At 37.8% G+C, this 21,360-nt stretch overlaps 1 protein-coding gene across 3 annotated transcripts in view; it reads left to right on the top strand.

The window, feature by feature from the left end:
- Nucleotides 1-21,360, top strand: part of cadm3 (cell adhesion molecule 3) — a 51,154-nt gene that overhangs the window by 10,639 nt on the left and 19,155 nt on the right. For all 3 annotated transcript variants that reach the window (XM_057335070.1, XM_057335067.1, XM_057335069.1), the window contains exon 3: nucleotides 20,226-20,375. In XM_057335070.1, the coding sequence (XP_057191053.1) occupies nucleotides 20,226-20,375 (150 nt within the window). The remainder of the gene's footprint in view (nucleotides 1-20,225; nucleotides 20,376-21,360) is intronic.

Below are 21,360 nucleotides of genomic sequence, written 5' to 3'. Positions count from 1 at the left end.
ATCTAATCTGAATGACACACAGTCATTTGATGCATGGTTATCGACTTCATTGGCTAAATGCTGTAACTCTCTAGCTCATTGTGCGCCCGCCATAGTTACTTAACGTTATACACGAAGCAAACGATCAGTGAGTGACGTGACGTTAGTCCAAAACAAGTCAAGAGTAATCGATCAGACAAACGCTTCAATCTACGCTGAACCAATAGTAGGCAAGACCAACCCATCTAATTATCATACAAGACACAGAAAAGTAAGAATAAATACAAGAATAAATAAATAAAAGTGGAAATAAATACATGCGATAATAAATAAATATAAAAATAAATAAACGTATAAATAAATAAATGTAAAAATAAAAGGAAAAGATAAATAAAATAATCTAAAAACAAAAAATAATAAATCAATTTAAAAAATGAAAAGAAAAGTTAAAGCTAAGATCAATAATAGCTAAAACGAATTATTTTGTTTTATCAAACCATTCATTCCTGTATTTATTTTCATATTATTACATTTATTCGTTTATATATTTATTTATTTATACATTCATTTATTTATCATTTTTGCAGGTTTAGTCCTACTCAAAGGTCCGAGTCAGTAAAATGATCCGAACTTCCCATGACTAGCTGATATACTGAGCATGCGTGCAGTGGCGTGTTCTATCGAACGCTCCGCCTAGAGCGATCTTCGTTCTCGATTCAAGAATCGGTTGCCACAGTTTTCGGATCACCACTGAACCAACCGAGAGCTGTCTTTCGGACACGTCCGATTTGTGAACCGGTTCAACATATAAGAAACTACATTTGCAACAATAAACATTTGAACACAGATCACACTTTTTAATGGTCATAATATTTGTACAAACATATTCTTTATATTAATGTTGCTTAAAAAATATTTAAATGACATTTTTGTTTTGTAGCGAAAGAAATATATCTTGGCATAGAAAGGATATGAGCTGTCTCTTTTCAAATCAAGAGACAGCACATTACTATTTCTTCTTTAATAGTGAATTAATTTACAAGTGTTGTGATAGCTAGTGTAGGTAAAGATTTAGTGCTGCCAACAGCATCTTTTCCAGTGCCAAAAAAGGCAAGGTAGACAGTAAGTTTCCTGATGATGCCGATGACATCACAGCGTTCTTCTCGGATAAACATCAGAGTGCTCTATTCAAAGCAGTTTGGCCCACTTTATGTGGGTATTTTTATCACGCCGACATCGTCTGTAATATATTTTTCATGAATAAAAACATGGACTTGTCCCACGTCAAAATTGCGCAGAAAGCTAAAGGGATCCTGTAGTGGGATTCAGAGGTTCCTGCACAACCTTGCTCAGGTCTGCAGGAATGAGAGCTATGTCAACCCACCGGAGGAAAACATTTCCAATTAGCCGTGTGTCAGTTGCATCACACTTCCTGCTTTCAGGAGTGCCCTAGGGCTGTGTTTACCCCTGCAAAGCTCCATGGGAAATGCGATCTGTTTTGAAAGTGCTTAGCTCTTACCTCAGCGTAACATGCGGCTGTGGCTTGATTGAGCAACTTGGCGTCTCCAGATGTGGCCAATAATGAGAAGAGATTAAACGACGAGCGGTAATGCTAGCCAATCATTAATCTGGATGAGATTTAGAGGCGGGAGAGCAAGTGCCAGTGGCTCACTTAACTAGGAGGACAGATTTGTTGCTGGCAACCTTACTAATGCCACTGTTTTTTTACACACACACACTCTCTCTTTTTCTCTCGCTCTCACACATTCCTTTGGCTATTTGTTGTACATTTCCTCTCGGTCTCTCTCTCTTTTTCTGTTGCCAGCATTTCACTGTTGAAATGTAACTCTGAGGAGCAGAAGGCCTGGGAAGAAACACAGACAGAGAAACAAAGAGACAAGAAAAAGCTGAGATTGTGGTGTGAAAGGAAGCAGGAAATCCTGTCAGATTCATACACTGGTATCTTATGAATCATGTTATAAGAAAGTGTTTACGGGCCGCTCTGACAGTAAGATGCATCATAGGCTCTTACACAGAGGTCATCCTCCTCTGGGAAATGATCCACGATCATTGATAATGCGATGTGTCGACGAACCACAGATGAACTGGTAAATCTGTTTATGCCTTCATCGCTCCTGCGGCCTGCCGTTCGGCTGCGATGACTATGATTAGTGAAGCTATCATTAGAAAAGGGGATCTACTTGTTTGGTGAAATGCTCGAAAACAATCATCTTATTCGTTGCTGTCTCCGTTTTAATAATGCAACACTTTTCATCAATTTAACGAGCTTTTCACATGCTGCACAGTTTACTTGCTTTTTTTTAAGAATAGGTGAGCTTCTTGTCTGAGCTTAACTTTCTCTTTGTATGTTTAGAAAGAAGTACACAGCAGAGGTTGTGCCCTCTTCTCTTATAGCAAACCAATCTTCTGTTTCTCACCTATTATCTCCCAATTATCCACATAATGTCGAAGCAGAGTATTTAGTAGACTATTCTTCTCTTGCAATCTGTTCCTACAGAATTAAAACAATATTGGATTTGATTACCTGTTTGTGAAGCTGAAATTAGATTTTACCTATGATAAAGTACTAGAACATAAAATATTTTTTAATCATGGTAATGATTATGATCATTCTTATTAATATGTGATCCATTTATCTTAAATGACAGAACATTGGAAAACACGTTTATAAAACTTGTATTTGGGTAGTTCACGAATAAATCGTACGTGTCCTATGGTGTGACAGCAAAATTTTAGAAACTGTTAATATTACATTGTTTTATATTATTAATATTTATCATATAAAATAGCATAAGATAATTTTTTCAAAATTTTTGCAGTCACACCTAGGACACATGCGCATATTGATCTGTTAACTACATTTACACATTTATTTACATGTATTCATTTAGCTACTTCAACAACAACAGCGACTTGCAATATCAATAACATTAACATACCTATATTTTAGGGTGGTTGTTTAATTTTACGCATGCCTTTTATGTTGTAATTAATTTTATTAGTGCTGATTTTCATTTATATTGACAGTTTTTATAATGACTTGCTCATCTGCTACACAATGTAATTGAAGTTATCTTAATTAAATCTCAGTAATAAGCAATATATGTAATTAGTTGGCATATGTGTACTTGATGCAGTTACAATTACTTCACTAATTGACTAATTAATAAATATTTTAATACTGTATTATATGCGGCCGAGTCTATGAAAACCCAGCTAAATTCCGTTTTTGTTACTGATTTCTAAATAAAATCATCCTACGTAATGTAAAGAACATTCTGTGATAATATAACCTTGATATCTTTAATATTGATTGATTAAGGCCATGTCAAAAATTGAAATCATCTTGAAACTAATTGGTGAAATCAAACTTTGATGCTTGTTATCTCATAATTACATGTTGGGAACATCACATTTTACACAGTATTTTTACATGAATGTGCATAAACTACCCTCTCTCAGCGCATACGTTCGGTTTATGATTTGAAATGAAAGTTAGAAGTTGAAATAAAGTGCTGCAGAACATGGTTTCGATTAAATTGTCAAAGAGTTTCACCCTTTGCTCGGTGTACATCCTGTCTTCCAGAGGAACTCAGAATTGTCGGCCGGCATCTGATCATTTTTAAAGATTGTGTCTATGTGTCATTCTGATAATATCAGCTTCACTCAATTTTTAACTGATTGCGTCAGGCACTCCCAATCTATCCAAACCTAAATCAATGGAACTTTCCATCAAAGACCAAGGACACAATGGAATAACTGCCAACCTTCAGCCTCCGTGAACCTAGCATCTTCGACGCTGCCTTTGTATTGTCAATATTTTGTACATGTGTATATATTTCTCGTCTGTTTGTTTACACTGACACCAGAGCTAATGGAAGTTCCCGTAGCTGGGGCATGAAGTTATTTGCTTTTATATGTGTCATGGCCTTTGTAAACCCAACCTTCCATGACTCTGCAAAGCAAGCTCCCTCTCACATCTATAAATGCAGTTCTATATATATAGTCTGTCAGTCATATTAAACCGTTCTCTCTCTTACCACACCCTGATGAAATACAACTCTTCTAACTGTCGCCTCCAACCATATAACCCCATCACCACATAATGCCTCCCAGACATAACCAATCAATTGAAACATTAACGTTCCATCAACAGATCCAACCAGCTGCTCCAGCAGCATTTTCCCAACATTCCTCAAGTCGGCAACAGTCCCGACCGGCTGCTTCCCGAAACATTCAGACAATTCGGCTAGTCATCAACAGCAAATTAAACCCATCTAGAAATCCTCACTTCAGTTTCCACTTATCTCCTAGCAGTAACCAGTCACATTTCCCAAGTTTCCCATGATGTAATTGGACAGCGGAGCACTTATGAAGCGGCGCATGTTTGATTAAACTGTCTGTGAGGGGTGAGGAGAGATCAGGCTGGACCAGTGAGCCTGTTGAACAGCAGCTATCGGCCAGCGAGGTCCACGCGTGTGAGCATTTTTTATAATCATGAATCCTGTTAACCTTTAGCCCCGATGGATTCATTCTTCAAGTTCACTTCAGTTCCAGAGTTCTTCAGATCCAATTATCTAACATGCAGAGTTCCTTCAAGTGTTTCCGAGGAGTTGCGTGTGTGCGTAAAATAAAGACGTCTGCGTATCAGTCTATAGGTTGAAAGTGTAGTGCTGGTGAGAATGAGCCGTGTGTGTGTATATGTGCGTGTGTTGCAGCAGCGCTCCTCAGATGTTCACACGCAGCGTGCTTGTGATGAAAGCAGCACATTGTGGAGTCGCCCATCAGTTTGGCCGAGGATGAAAGACCCGTGTTGTTTTATTCAGCTATTTCACTCTGAAAGCTTTGCTGTGTGGCTCGTTTCAGCTGCTCTGTGGCTCGTGGTTTTATTCACCGGATTTGTTAGCGATGAGATGTGCGCTGTATGGTTTTATTCAACGCAAAGCATCCTTATGACAGCAAGCGCTATGTTGAATGGCTTGTTTGTGCCTTATGATAAAATCTTGCATTTGGAGTGTGATACGGACCTGTCAAAGAACCAGCATGTGCATTTGTGTGTGTGTGCGCGTGTGTCTGATTCAGCAGCTTCTCTGTGGGCTGAGACAAAAGAAGTAATAAGCGTTTCTAATCTGAGGAGTGAATGAAAACTGCACAAAGAAGGACCACAGACACATAGAATAAACAGGCCGAGGGAAAGCGAGGGAGAGAGAGAGAGAGGGGAAATAAAGCAGGCAGAGGTAGCAGTGAATGAAGGATGAAGCAATAGGTGGCAACAGGATGCACAGGAGCCATCGGAAAAGAAGGGGATACTTGATTTTGAAGTCAGCTTAATGCGACTAGCTAAAGATTCTTTACTCAACAGCATAAAATATCATTATTATATATAATCTATATACATAGTATCAATATATAATATATCTTTTGTATAGTCAGTCAATTGTATATACATATACTGATAAAGTTATTTATTCTATAATGCTAATTATATGTAATGTTTTAATTGAATGTTGTATTTTTTTTAAGAATGGATGGACTATTATTAGCATGATTCATTTGCACTGCATTGATTAGTCTAATTAGCAACAACATCAACAGCGTACTACATCTGAATCAGGGGAACTGTGGGGTTAATACTCTGTATACCCAAACCTGACCTGACAGTAAAACCTGATTATGAGGTTGCAATTTTGTATGAATTCGTATAATGTGAATAATACGAAAACCAACCTGATCTCACAGGAATTCGTAACTGTTTTGCGAGTTGGCTTATTCATGTGAATTTGTACATTATGAATCGTACAAAAACTATGATTACTAGAAAAAGCAATACTGAAGCCCCACCCTTAGCCCCGCCCCTAAACCTGTGGTGCGCGAATGAGATCGTACGAATTCATACGAATTAGCCAAAAATAGCCACATCGTTGTGTCAACAATAACATGATTGTTAAAAAAACAAGAATGAAACCGAACATCGTGGGGTGAACGCAGATTGCACAAAAATGGCTAAAATGAAATTGTACGAATGCATATGAAATAACCATTTCATAAAATATTTATGAATTGCCATGGGATTGTGTTGGTCTTCTGTGTTGTGTCCTTTAGCTTGCCTCTTCTGGTCAGACAGCCTATCGTGGCCCACCGAAAAGCTCATGCACAAACTGTCTCGGGGTGACCCAATGATTTTCTGTCATTCACACCTATTGACAGAGTCAGAAATTACCTGTCACTCTGAGCCCAAATGCCACTCATTTTAATCATATTTCTTGAACAAGTGGTTTATGTTTATTTAATAGTATTTTTTACTGTTAACGATAAAATACAGGACGGGTCCTGTATTGATTCAGTAAGCACTTCATCTTTTAATGCTGGGCGATCTTATTATTATACAGAGCCGGTGGCTACCCTATCCGGCTATGATTTTTCCACATAGAAAAGAAGGTAAACAGCAAAGTGAAAAATGGGAAAAGATGCAAAAAGACGAGGGCTGGATAAGAGAGGAGGAAGGGATAGACGTGCGTTGAAGGGTTTTTCACGCTATGTCCTTTCACATCAAACTGCATAATAACGCAAATACTCAGTCATCTCCTGAACCACTTAAAACCAATCACGACATAAGCCTGGATGGTTCGCATTACATTACTTTAATGTTCTGGCACCTCACCAACGATTACTGGAAATGTACACACACAGTCTCTCTCGCTCTACTTCTCTCTCGCCTAAGCAGGTGAGAGATCTATTTTTGCACCCGTTGGAATTAATTAGCTTGCGCTGAATGAAGTTCGCCTTGTCAGTAAGTTTCTTGTCACTTTATGAGAAGTTTCTTAACATGCACAGCGCAATTACACCCAATTCTGTTTCTTGACATAGAAATGACGTTTTTATTGTTTATTTTACAGTGGATCGGCTTGGCTGCACTGAGGGCAAGAACAGCGTGATTTTTAACACGTCAGTGTTCTTTCCTTACGCGATACATCGCACACATTTAGCTTTCCTGTAGCTCAGTGGTAAGAGCATGGCGTTAACAACGTCAAGGGATTGCATATACTTAGAAACAAATGTATAGGATAATGCAATGTAAGTCGCTTTGGATAAAAGCGTCTGCCAAATGCATAAATGTAAATGTCTCAAATATGCACAATGTTTGCTTGAGAATGACACATAGTTGCAAATATGGCTGAATGAATGTGGGAAATCTCACTCAGAAAGACCTGATTTGGCGATTCACGTTGTGTCGAAGAAATTGTTATTAGGCGATCAGTTGGAGGAGGGGCTAATTATCTGTCAGGGGAGTGGCAAGTCGATGAGGGTTGGTTAATTATGTGTGAGAGGAGGGGCTTGTTGTTTGTCATGGGGAGGGGTTAATGCTCAAATAACATGGCCAACTAAGTGCTTTACCGGGGTTTAAATTTAATCTCCTTCCTGGGATTAATTTCAAACTTCACCTTGAACGTTGCTAACAGTCGAGCAGCAGCATCATTTAACAGAAAGATGAGTCAACAAGACATTTCAGACTGTTTCTTTTCAATGGAAGAACTTTGGCCAACATGACCAGCTGTGTAACAGTTACGAGAATATTTTGCACTTTCAAACAGACATTGTTTCTCCTATACTTTGTCCTTTATTTGTGCATTCTTTCACTGAAGGGCAGGATGTTTTACTGCCGTCTTCAGTTCATTCTGCCTCTCTAGTTACTGGATTTGTAATTCTTCCGATTTTTCTTCCTTGGTCCCTGAACGTTTCCATTTCAATAACCATGACACACTCATTTTGTCTTCTGCTTTTCATTTTGCTCAGTCAAGTGTATCTTTCATTACCCTCAACCTGATCAGAGGATTAATTCATAATATTCTTCTTAACATCATGATGGGATTAATTTTTTATTATATTAAACCTGATCGGGGGATTAATTATAAAAATGACTCTAAACAGAATACACGGATTAATGTAAACCTAGTCCGGATTCCTGCGTTCATTTCTTTTGTTACTTGAGGCCTAATAATATCATTTTTAATGGTAATTCTTGAAGCAGAATAGCTCGATATGTCTGCTTTCCTGGTCAATGCGTAAATCGTATTAAAAGTTTAAGTTAAATTGGAGTTGAATGTAATACTTTTGGATACTTCTAAGGATCTTTAAGGAAGATGTCATCCACCCACACTATGGTTGTTTGCTTGAGGTTTATTTAACACCGGCTGTAAGATTACATCATATCCAAAACATGTGACACATGCACTCAGAATAGTACACTACAGAAAAGAAATAGAGTATAATGGACGAATGCTATTTCAGAACGTAGCCCTTGACACTAAACCATTAAACTCTCTTTTATAATCTCTAGCTGTCCAATATTCTTTAGCCCTAATTTGTGGTGCTTCACAGTAGATTGGTGTGGCCTGACTCAGCAGTAGATTGTTCACTTTGTTCTCCAGCACTTTTCTCAGGTCTAATTTGTGGCGCTCCATAGTAAATTGTTCAGGTCGGTTTTTGTGGTATTCCACACTTGAGTGCTGTGCGGTGTTTTGGACGTTGAGTAGTGTCTCGCAGGTTTGCATGAATCGATTTCTTAAGCTTTTACTTTGCTATTGGACAGACTAATTCTAAAAGCGTGCTTTTGGCTTTTTATCTTGTTCTTAAAGTTGTGGTTTGTTTGGATAGTTTGTAAGCGTTTCGTTGTTCTCTTTATGTTGCATGTTTTTGCACATTGCTCTCGCATTGTGCCAAGATGTTGCTTATTTTCTGTAGTCTGTTGAAATTTTATTTACGCTCTTTATGTTACATTTGTCGTGAGTTTGAGTCTTGTTCTTGTCTGATCTGTTGTGTTAAGGTTGGCAGTATATTGTCCCACTGGAAAGGAAATCCCCAAATGACATCTATAATATCTTAAAGAACTAGCTCCCTAGCAAAGTAATTCAAACCGGTGTAACAATTTATCTTCTTTGAAGCACAAGTTTCAAAGAATGATGATGTTGATAAAATGAAAGTGAACAGAGACTGATATTGTCATTCACTCTGAAAAAAGGTGCTTCACAATACCACAGAAGAACCATTTTTAACTGAATGTTTTTATAAAGAACCTTTTTATCCTTTGTTGCACTAAAGGTTCTTTGTTGTGAAAAAGGAGATTATAAAGGTAAAGAAAAGGTTCTTAAAGGACTTGAGTAAATGTTTCTTTTAGAAACCTGTCAGGAGCATGAATGGAAGAACCCAGATGCAGGCAGGCAATGAAGGGGTTAACAGACAAGACTTTATTATAAATACAAAGAAACAAAAACACCCGCGAGGGGGTAAATGAAAAGATAACAAAATAATAAAACGAGCAACAGGACCAAGGCTAACTAAACTGGACAAAGACTAAACTGTACACTTACTAAGACGGGTGAAACCAGGAACACGGCGAACATGGACCGTAGGCTGCCATCAGTACACGCACAACAAACGTAATACACGAGCACAGGACAATGAAACAAGAGGGTTTTTAAAGGGAAGACAAACGAGGGATAACGACACGGGGCAGGTGTGGAACATAAGACACTCAGGGAAAGATAACGAGGAAACGAGAGGGGCGGGGCCAATGACGAGACTGGAGAGAATGCATATTATTGTCAAAAGGACAATAATATGTTTCTCTCCACACATAACCAAAGGCTTTGCCATGGCTCTGCTACAGGACCAAGAAAAACATGACTAAATGAAGCAGAGCCATGACAGAAACCAAAATTGCATCTATGGCATTGCTTTGAAGGTTCTTTTGTAGCACCTTTTTAGAGTGTTCTTTAACATTGTACCAACCATAATACATTATGTTTAATGTTAGAAAAAAAAGTTTGAAATGGCATAAAAACTGACAAATTTCGAGGTGAAACGTTTAAAATGTTTTTTTTTCCAGATATAGAAATGTTTGCACCTCAAATATTTGTCCTAAAAAGACATAATAAAAGACAGTAGAATTGCAATAAATCTGTGTGTTTTCCCAAGAAATCTCAATAATGTTTGAGATAAGTCACATACCAAATGTTGCGGTCCAGTCAGAGATCTTATTTAAACGAAATGAAACATTTCTCATCATTTTTAGGATGAACATATGTGATAAGGTTGATGCTTAAATGAAACACAAACGAAAGCTCAATTAAGTCTCTGCAAAACCTCAGAGCAAAAGATGTTTGTTTACTCTGGTGTTTGTTTGCTCTGTCTGTAGTGTTGTGTTTGTTTGCTCTGATGTGTTGTGTTTGTTTGATGTATTGTTTTGCGCTTGTTTGCTGTTTGTGTTATGTTGTTGATCGCTCTGATCTATTGAGTTGGTCCTGATTGCTCTGGTGTAGTGTGCTGTGTTTGCTCTGGTGAATTGTGCTGTCTGTTTTTCATTCTGCAGTGTATGTCAGCTATCTCTCTCTCTCTTTCTCTCCCTCTCTCTAATACTCAGGGAGTGTCCTATAGATACCAATTACATCCACTCAGGACAAGACAGTGAGAAAGAGAAAGAGGTATGGAGCGAAACGAGTGGGAGGGTATAGGAGAGTGAGTTCACAGAAAAGAGAGAGAGATGACGAGACAGACAGAGAGAAATTGGAGGAGAGAGATTCCGTCTGTGAGTGTAATAGTCTCCTGCTGTCAGGCACTAGGGAACGGGAGAGAGAAACCGAATGAAGGAGAGAAATGAGAGGGAGATTGTGGAGAAGAAAGAATACAGTGACAGAGCTAAGGAAAAGAGCGAGCGATACTGAGAGAAAGAGAGGGAGAGTTGCTTGCACTAAAGACAAAAGTGAAGAAGAGAGCTGTGTAAAGAAGAAGGAATGGAGAAAGTGAGAGAATTGATGTGGAGAGCAGCATATCTACATTTAAAGGTTGAATTTAGTCAAGTGTGTTCTTCACAATGCATTGTGTACTGTGTGTGACTGTGTGTGTGTTTCCATGACAAAAGGATACAGAGATGGCTAGCTGAATATTTCATACTTCCTTGAGTGTTGGTTTATGTTCTGCACGTGTGTGTGTGTGTGTGTGCGTATTCTATTATTTATAAATTGAGAATCCTATTGTGCAACCCTACTGTACAGTCCAGTAATGTGTCTCTTCACTTGTGCTTTCAAATGTTGAATTTGATTTGTCTATACCTCTGATCTATCAAACACAGTAACACAGTTTTACAGTGCTGCTTTCAAAGTGACCATCAATATTTGAAAGGAAAGGAAAAAATGACATCATAATCTTCATTAAGTCATCTTATTGTATCTGTCCTCATTATGTGAGTGTGTGCATGTTCACAAACCTTACGTAGAGTATGTGCCTTTGTCCATTTTGACATGTATAGATAAGATAATCGTTTGTGAAGTGTGTTCATTATGAGAGGACGGCTGCTTACAGTTAGGGGCTTTGTTGTATCTGCGGTTATGTTCGGTGGGATACAGAGCGGGTCTCTGCGCTGTCGTCTAAAATAATTCTCATCATACATTTCTTCAGTTCTCTGAAAACAAAATAGCTCTGATTCTTACTGAGGAAGGATGAAAAAGAGAGGTGTGTATGTACTGAGTTATGTATAAACCTATTTGGGTGACGTAAACCACACTGGTTCAACGTTGGTCTAGAAGAACTTCCTGTTTCAGTGCTTTAACACGGCACAAACTTTTAAACAAGATACCACCACCAGAATATTTATGATTGTTTTAAAATGTTAAACAAATATCTACGATTTAAGTATAAAAAAAATTAAGAGACCATTCCAAATGTATATGTGTTGTGGCCATTCAAGTGTGTCTGTTGAATTTCAACAAAATCAAACCTCAGGAGTGACATAAAGTCATCCAACAGTAATGTGAAAGACTGACAATCTATTATCTTTTATCTACAAGATAAAAATCCAGGTTATCACATAAAAATATCTTTTGAACATTTCCGAAATACATGTACAAATATTACTGTTGTATTGATTAAATGTGAATATAGACTTGTTTTCTTTGCAGTATTAGAGGTCTGAAAAAAATACAGAGCATCTTTTCTGTTATTTTGACCTGTTTCTCCAGTTTTTATTTTCTGCAAATAAATGCAAAAAGAAACAATATTTTAATTTTAATTTTAGAGAAATATTGTTAGTAGTTCACAAAATGAAACAAAAATGATAACTTTACCTAAATTCATACTGTATCTATAAATAATAGCAAATAAAAAAACTGAAAAAAAGGGACTCTTAATTTTGTACGCGGCTGTATATGTAAGATTAAAAAATACTAATAATAAATATATAAAAACTGAAATCGGAGGTGCCCATCCTTCTAAATAAAGACATACCAACTTTGGTCTCTGTCTTACTGTGAAACTGCATCTGTCACAAAAACATCCTTCTGCTTTCGTTTCATCCACATAAAAAGATGACTTACAGCACGTCAGCAAGGGGTAGACTATTATTTTTACAATTAGATTTAAATCATGAAATGTGGCAGTTTCTAACAAAGTTACTGGCCATCTGGACTGGCAAGTTTTTGCTTGCATTTGGCAGGTGTTAATTATGGATTGGCAGCCTAAAAAGAAACCTTTTGCATTTAAAGAGAAAAACACATTATTTATGAATCGCTTTTTGAGGACATTTTTGTTAAAGTTTATCTGATTTAATCCCAATAAACATATAACGATGCACTCTTCAAATACCTTCTGTCTTGTCTTTCTTTTTCCCTAAGCAAAGAGCAGGTTGCTATGTGAGTGTGTGGGTGATGGGGTCACTTTGTCTTGAGGGTCAGGCTTCAGGTCACGCCGGTTGCCCCTGGTAACCTCCCCCTGTCTAGTTGCATAGCAACCTTCCTCCTTTGTTTCAAAATGATTTAATTTATGGTTTATCTCCGTCTTCTTTCACCTCTCTCTGTCACTCCCTCTATCTGTCTCTATATCTCTCTTCCTCCCTCGGGACCCTGTTTTCTCCTCTCGGTGCTTCTATCCATCACAAGGCTCTCTGAGGCTCCTGGTGTCTGTCAGTGCGAGGGAGAGAAAGACAGATAGTGTAAGAGAGAGAGAGAGTGCTTGAAGGTATAGTTTATACTGCTGTGTTTGTTAGTCGCGTGAGTATGTTTATAGCGACGTTGCGGTGGCTGAGGTCAGTGTGCGTCTGTTTGCTTGATAAAGAGATCTCATATCTCCTCCTCTTTGTAATTGACCTCTTATTTCTTAAAGTGCCTTACTGGCTGCCATTCACTCAATACCTGCCAAAGCTTTAAGTGCTCCTCTCTGGCGGTATCTCAAAAGCAAGTGGGCTGCCTGCTTAAACAGCATTTTTTGGGGCATCATAGGTGCATTTAAAGGGCTGCATTTAATGAGCTGCCTGTGTAGATAGCATTTTGGGATCGTTGGCATATGGGTAGTTGACAGACTAACATGCAAATTTATCCTATGGTGTGACAGCAAAATAAAAAAAATAAAAAACTAATAATGAAGATAAACCTCTCTTATTCTATTTTATACGATAAATATAAATATCAATAAAACAATGTAATATTAACAGTTTGTTTTCTAAATTTTGCTATGTCACACCATAGGACACGATTTATTCGTCAACTACCCATATGCAAATTTTCAGAATGAACTCGGTGATCTGCTATATAGACTGTTTACACACACAAACATGTTCTAAAAAACGTATGGAGGTATCTATCTAGACAGCATTTTTAAGCAACTTGGAGATAGTTAACCCAAAAATTCTGTCATTTATTTACTCTTGTGTCATTCATTTCTTTAGTAGAACACAAAATAAGTTATTTTGAGAAATGTGGTTTCGTGTCTTTATGATGTTTTGTTACCAACATTCATCAAAACATCTGTTATCTACAGAAGTAAGTCATACAGATTTGGAATGACAAAAGGGTGAAAAAAATGATGTGAACTATGCCTTTAAGAATATTGAAATAAAACCTACAGCATTTTGTGCACCTAATGCATATATTCGAATGTTCAAACCTAGTAGGATGCCGACGTACTGTAGCATTTTTTGGCATCGTGACCGTTATCAAATGTACCTGAGCTGCCTACATAGAGAGCATTTTCGGAAATCATTTTTAGGCAGTTTTACAAATGCAACATGCCAATAATACCCAGAAATACTCCCTGTCTCTCTTTTTTGTCTCTCTGGGTCAGTCTGTCCTTTCAAGCACCCCTGCCCTGTCTTTCTCTCTGGGGGGCGATGCAGTGAACTAATGATGTTTGACAAGCAGACAGAGAGAGAGACGCATGACCAAGAACAACAAGTGAAAAAGAGCGGGATGGAGGAAAATGTATTATAAACATGGAGTGCTGTCCTGTAATGATGGACTTTTAGAAGGACGCTGTTCTGGCTCCTGAAAGATAATTTGTCCTCTGGCATTTAATGTCTTACGTAAAGTGTTTGAATAAACATTCAGATTTGGAGTGTACTGTTACAGTGATAGCCTCTGACTGACATACACAGCAAACAGTATGTACAGTGGATTGCTTGTATCATGTTTCTAGGATAAAGTATTTTAGAGAAGAACGTCAATGTCAACATGACCCTTCAGACTCAAGGCAAGCAAATGTACAGTATGTATGCTCAACCGAACCATGATAATAATGATTCTATAGCTTATTATTAATATTAAATCTGTTAACATTGTAAATTAAATCTAATAAATCTAATGAATATTTAATCTGATTAAATACTAAATCATAAAGATCTACAAACACTGACATCTATATTGTTTAATGTATGAGACACGTTTCAAAGTGAAAAAGGAATAAAAAGAAGATGGGGATGATGTAAGGGCGGAAACACCCCGGGGGGCAGTTATGGGTCAGTAAAGCATGTGTGTGAGTGTGTTGGGTGTGGCAGTAATTGGGCAACAGCTGGCATTGAGTGGGGGGATGGAAAGGGCCATGTTGACAAAATGCTCGGATGACCTACTAATGTACCTTATGCAGTATAACACACAAGTGTACTTGAGCGTGTGGGTAGTTGACATAACATTTGAAGCAGGGACAGAAGCGTTTGGCATTTTGACAGGTTATACTTCATCTAAAACTTTCAAATCACATGTTCTGCCTAGTTATACATGCATTTGTTGTACTATGAATAATTTATCTGTAACACCACAGGATGATACAAATATACTGGAAAAGGCAAAAACATGGTGAACTTATGAAAGATAGCACTTCAAAACAGAGAGTATTTAAGATATAGGGTTTCTTTTGAGATGTTGGCTGACTGAAGACAAACTTGTTATACTAATTATACTTTATAATATTCAAGTTTTCTATTCCATTCTATTATGGTTTTCTCCATTATTGTAGTTTTGTTTATATTTGAATTTATTGTTATATTTTTAATATTATTTTTTGTAATTTTGTTTTGTTTTGTGCTTTTGTCATTTTATCATTGTTTAATATTTTCTCAGTAAGTTCAAATTTATATCCGCTCAAAGTTTTAGTTTAGTTTGTATTTATTTTCAGTTAATACATTTAGTACCTAAACCTTGATTTATTGCTCAGTCAAAATTCCTAGTTTTTGTTTCTCCAAATAATATTTTAGGCCTATATTTCAAATATTTTCAATTAACAGAAACATATTTCTAGTTTTAGTTTTAATAAACTATAATAACCTTGGATGACTTATCCATCTTATTCCATGGCTACATACCAAATTAATAAAAAAACAATATTGATTTGAGTTGAAATTACTGTATTATATTCAAAGAAAGAGGTCTTTTAGTCTTTCGGAGACATGATTAACACATTGTAAGAGATTGGTTGCCAGTAACAACGGTCAAATGTACAGCAAAGCAGTCATTATACAAAAATACTTGACCTCAGAATACAGTGATTGACCAATTAAAATCAAGTATTCTAGGGAATTCGAACTCCATAAATCAATATTTTATCCCACACACGCACAGGCACGCCGCGTTTAAGAATCACAGATCGAGTAAATGTTTTCCAGCAGTTAAGATCAAACCAAAATCTTGATCAAATCTTATACATTTACACAGTCAGACCGATCAATAAGTCAACAAGGACTTCATCTGCTCCAGCTGCTGCACACACACACACACACACACACACACACACACACATGGACATCACAGAAAACCAATAGGACCTTTAATGCCAATCAAACGGTAATCAGGCTGAAAAACAGACATCTACATATGGTGAAAGAAGCCGAGAGCCTCACAGAGGCAGAGAGATAGAGGAGAGGGTGTAGAGGTGAGAGATTACTGGAGGGAAAATATGGAGAGACACAGAGACAGATGGAAGGAGCAGGACGAGCAGAAGAGAAATGAAGCACATATGGAGAGAGATGAGAAAAGAGGGAGATGGAGAGATGGAGGGGTTATTTTTCACTGACTGTTTTTGGACCGTATTTATTACACTTCAACCTGCGTTATCACCCGCATGCAAACACTCCTCATCTCTCACTCTCCTTTTCTCTCTCTGTCATTCTTTCCCTGTATTCATCTGTTTATCTGTAATCTTCTGTTTTTGTCTCTTTCAGCAGCAGCTCTCTCTGGCTTTTTTTCCATCCATTTCTCTCTCGCGCGTCTGTGTGAGGAGGGTGTAAACTATGTTGCTTTAAATATAGGCTGGGTGCTTTCTACACCATCACACATTTCTGCGCGTGTATGTGTGTGTGCGTGTGTATGTGTGTGTGTGTGCGCATGTGTGTGTGTGTGCGCGCGCGCATGTGTGTGTGTGTGTGTGTGTGTGTGTTTGAGTGTTTTAGAGAGAGACACCTACAGAAAGAGAGACGTGATGAAGAATGACGCTGTCTGTGTGTGTTTAAATCAACTGTGTGTGTTTGGTCCAAGGCAATGGTTCTTACCTAATGGGTCATGCCCCAAAAAGGGTCACAGGTCTGTCCTGATCAAGGTTTGGCCGGTTAGCATGGCTTGTTAACCCCTGCTGTTAGCTTTAGCTACACCATCTGGACCCAACAGCATCGTTCTCTGTTGACAGCCAACATTAATGTGTGTAAATATATGCACAAAATATATGGCCAACATTTTTGTATTGTTTTACACGTCTAATTTTTTTACTTTTTTAGAGGGGACATACAGAACACACATTTTTATAAATGTTTGCTCCGCTCATGCTAGTTGCTTAGGAATGGCTGTGCACATTTTTGTGGTTGCATCAGTCAATTAGCACATCCTTATTTTCTCAGTGTTACAACTAATTATATTATAGTGATTTTTACGATAGCCAATAAATTGGCTTTTGCTTTTAAAGGGAAGTAAAATGCTTTTGTTGTTGACGTCAAAGTGCATCCAGTCACACCTTTTGCTCTGTTAGGGTGCAACATTTGCTGCTGACTGGCTAAAGTTACAACAATGTATTTTGTGTGGTTTATTATTAGCTCCCTCGTGCGTGACACAAAAATGAACATTTGTTTGCTTTTATAAGTTATGTTTGCAGCGGCACTGCTATATGTTGGGTCACCCTTATCTTTTGACCTAGGAGTATGGTTTATGTGGTATTGTGAGAGGTCCCTTACGCAAAGAAACTATATTTACTTATATATTTTGACTGTCAGCATATAAAATAATTTAATACATATTTGAAAGTATATTGAATAATACATTGTTGATATATTACAATATTTCAATATATTGAATATTACATAAGGAACTGCTGCTTTTCATACAGCCGTGGAAAAAATTAAGAGACCATTTAAAAATATTTTCAGTTTTCTGTATTTACTATTTGTAGTTGTATGTGTGTATGTGTTTAGGTAAAATGATCATTTTTGTTTCATTCTGTGAACTACTTAAAATATTTCTTCCAAATTTCAAATACATTTATTTGCAGAAAATGAAAACTAGAGAAACAGGTCAAAATAACCGTAAACACTTCAAAGAAAATAAGTTCACTTTTAAGCAAAACAACAGTAATATTTAAATGTGTATTTAAGAAAAGTTCAATAATTAGTTTTTAATATGATAACCTTGATTTTGGTCTTGTCATGCTGTCAGTCTTTCACATTGCTGTTTGATGACTTTGTCACTCCTGAGGTTTGATTTTATTGATATTTAACCGACACTGGACTGAAATGGCCACAAAACATCTAGAAACGCTGATTAAATGAAAATGTAAAATCTCTTAATTTTTTCCACAGCTGTATATTGAAAAATCTAAGCACTTGCTTACAATATATAGGAAAGTATTATTTGATATATTGCATTATATTTTCTAGTACATTCTCTTCTCTTATATTTTTGTTTCGTAAGGTGTGGCAGAGAGATGTACACCAAAGGCCAGTTTACTCACAAATAACAATTCTGTCAACATCATGTCCTTCCAAACCTGTATGACTTGAGACATTTCTCAACATACAGTATCTTTTGTGTTACATAGAAGAAAGATTCTTATACAGATGTGGAAGAATACAGTGATGGCAGAATTCTTATTTTTGGAAGAACTATCCCTTTAAGAATAAACTTTCATTTTTGAGCACTTTAACTGCATCAATGAGTCAGTTTAAACATTACATGACGATCACGCTTGTTTAGCAAATCTTTGCAGACACAGATGCTCAAAACATTCGTGACCAACCTGTCTGTCGATGATCGCACACCTGCAGAGCAAGGGCTAGCGTTGCATACATCATTTTCCTCCGCAATCTGGTTGCTAGGTGACATCTTTGTTAACTATCAAAAAATAGTGACGCTGACAGTGTTGTTGCCATTTTGTTTCCCCATGCTTAACTGTTCAAAATCCTGTTTCACACAGAAATCCACATTACATATAAAATGGGTCGTACCGTAAAAGTCGTTTCATGTTGACTTGAACGGGTCAGATGAGATTGATTGAATAATATGTATGGCTCTCTCACACACAAATATATACATTCTGTCTCCACACTCACTCCAGCGATTAGAGCCGAGTGTCCTGACATACCCGCTTAAATGGATCAGATGCCATTTTGAGAGTCTCACTAAGTGCCCCCTGCAGCAGTTGTCCAGTGTACAGAGAATGCGCGTGTGACCCTCTAATCGCTTATTAGCTGCTCACACGGCTCTAATTGGTTGCCAATAAGTAGTTAGCACTGCATGTGTTGAAGCCAAAGGCCAATTTTAGCGTATTATGTATTGACATACGTTTTCTAACTAGGATTTATGCGCTTTCTTGGTTTACAGTATGTGTGAGTTTTTACACACAAGCACAAACGTAGCCAGATGTTCTGTGATGGTGATGCTGAGACGCAGTCTTTTCTCAGCCCTTATGCTCCTGCTCTATTTTTAAAAGCAGCTTCTTGTTAGAGCCTTTTAGGCAAATCGGGCTAAAAAGTATGTGTTATATCGCAGCAGTGGCCCAGTATCAGCCCAGCGATTAGAAAAGTTGTCCCAGCATATGTCTGAATGTGCTGCCAATTGTTTCATTTCTTTGAGTACAGTGTCTGGCCCTGAATCAAAGATAGTTTTGTTCCAGTATTCAGTAAACATTAGCTTTCCTGGCGGCCATTTGCCCAGTATTCAGAGAGCCTAGCCCAGGGTTTATCCAGCTCTGGACAGCATTAAAAAGGTCATCGATTATAGCCTAAGTGGTCATTATTGGGTAAAGTGGAGCACGGGCAGCTCCGGGCGAAATTATCATACCGCACAAGTCTACATCTGGCCTTTACTCGCACACACACACAGACATGGCTCCGAAATAATGAGTTAACTTGTCATCTGTCAGATGCCTGAAGGCCTTTACACATGTTTCTCTCAACGATAAACCCCAAACCACATAAACAACAGAATTATATCCCGATGAACATTAAGAAAACACAACATTACATATTTTTTCCATTTAAAGTTTCTCTGTGGTCACATGCTGCACGGTATGTTTTTTTTACTCTCGAGCCCAATTTACACCTGCTATTTATGTCTGGCGTTTTAAATCCATGCCCCTGTGATCAGATCACTCAGAAAGGATGGTAATTCCAGGTGTAAATGAGGTATTGGATATGCGTCTGTCACAGGAGTGTTGCATTAATTGTCATTCTTATTGGAAACCCCCCTCTTTTCCACTTCATGTTCTTTAGTGCCCTTTGCTGATGACACAGACTTTGCCGAGATTACTCTGCCATCTTCGTTTCTTCAATGCAAATTACACAGCAATACACTCAAAGATGATGATGATGATGATGATGATGATGATAGGGACAAGCTATCTAATTTACACCTGAGGCGCTCTCTCGCTCACTCGTATTTTCTCCCTGATTCTAATGACATCTCATCCATCTTCTTCCTGTTGGCCAGATGATGACCCCTTTCAGCCGGTGACCCAAGATGAGACTGTGTCAGTGGGCGGGACCGTGACACTGACCTGCAGCGTGAAGGAAAACGATAACTCCTCCCTCCAGTGGTCAAACACGGCCCAGCAGACCCTGTACTTCGGAGAGAAGAGAGGTGAGTTTGTGCACTTAAAGGAACAGTACACCCCGAAATCAAATTCTGTCACGCTTCAACCTAATGTAGTCAGGTCGTAGGAATATTTTTGACTCAAAAACAACCAGTTAATTAATGTAATAACATGATAAAACATTTTTTGACAGTGCCGGGAATTCATTTTCATTCAACCGTTTCACAGAGGTTTCTACAGAGCTCGCACTCCATCACCAAAAACAAAAAGCGACATCTGTGACACCCTTCTAAAACATTAATATCACCCTAAAAACAAACAGGTGGCTCTGTCATAGCGAGAAGCGAGCCGATGGAGACAGTGAGAGAACAGAGGAGTGACCTGATTATGGAGGAAAACAAACGAATGATATGAGGGCAGAAAGCAGAGGAGAGAGCGGAAAGAGATGAAAACAGGAAACTGAATGAGAAGCGTGAAAATCGCAGTCAGACATAGAAGAGAGAGAGTAAAAGGAGAATGGGAGAGGAAAGATGCACATCTTATATACAGAGATAACAAACAGATGAGTGTGGAGGAATGACGGATGGAGGGATGGGCGAAGAGAGAGATAAAAGGAGGAATGATAAAGGAGGAGAGTGCGCATGAAAGAGCAGGACGGAGGAGAGAGGAACAGCAGCTGATGAAGACAAATTAAGTGCCCTTCATCTGCTAATAAACCATGAAGACAAAGCACACACATATACAGTAGACACACACATTTACCAACTGTAAATCTGCATAAGAGACAAATTATGCTTCTGTTTAAGGATTTTCTTTACATTTTCATGTTGTATTTTTAATTTTAAGATATTCGTTATGAAAGAGTTTGAAAGAGAAGGGATACAGAGTTACATATTGCATAAAATTGAGTGTTATACATTTTAAAGGTATAGTGTATGAAATTTAGCGGTATCTAGTGGTGAGGTTGTGAATTGCAACCAACGGCTCACTCCACCCCTCCCTTTCGAAGCACTACAGTTGCTGACACAGGAC

Source organism: Triplophysa rosa, linkage group LG5 (assembly GCF_024868665.1).
Source record: "Triplophysa rosa linkage group LG5, Trosa_1v2, whole genome shotgun sequence".
Taxonomy (NCBI): Eukaryota; Metazoa; Chordata; class Actinopteri; order Cypriniformes; family Nemacheilidae; genus Triplophysa; species Triplophysa rosa.
The sequence above is the reverse complement of the archived record's forward strand: the minus strand, read 5'-3'. Positions and strand labels throughout refer to the sequence as shown.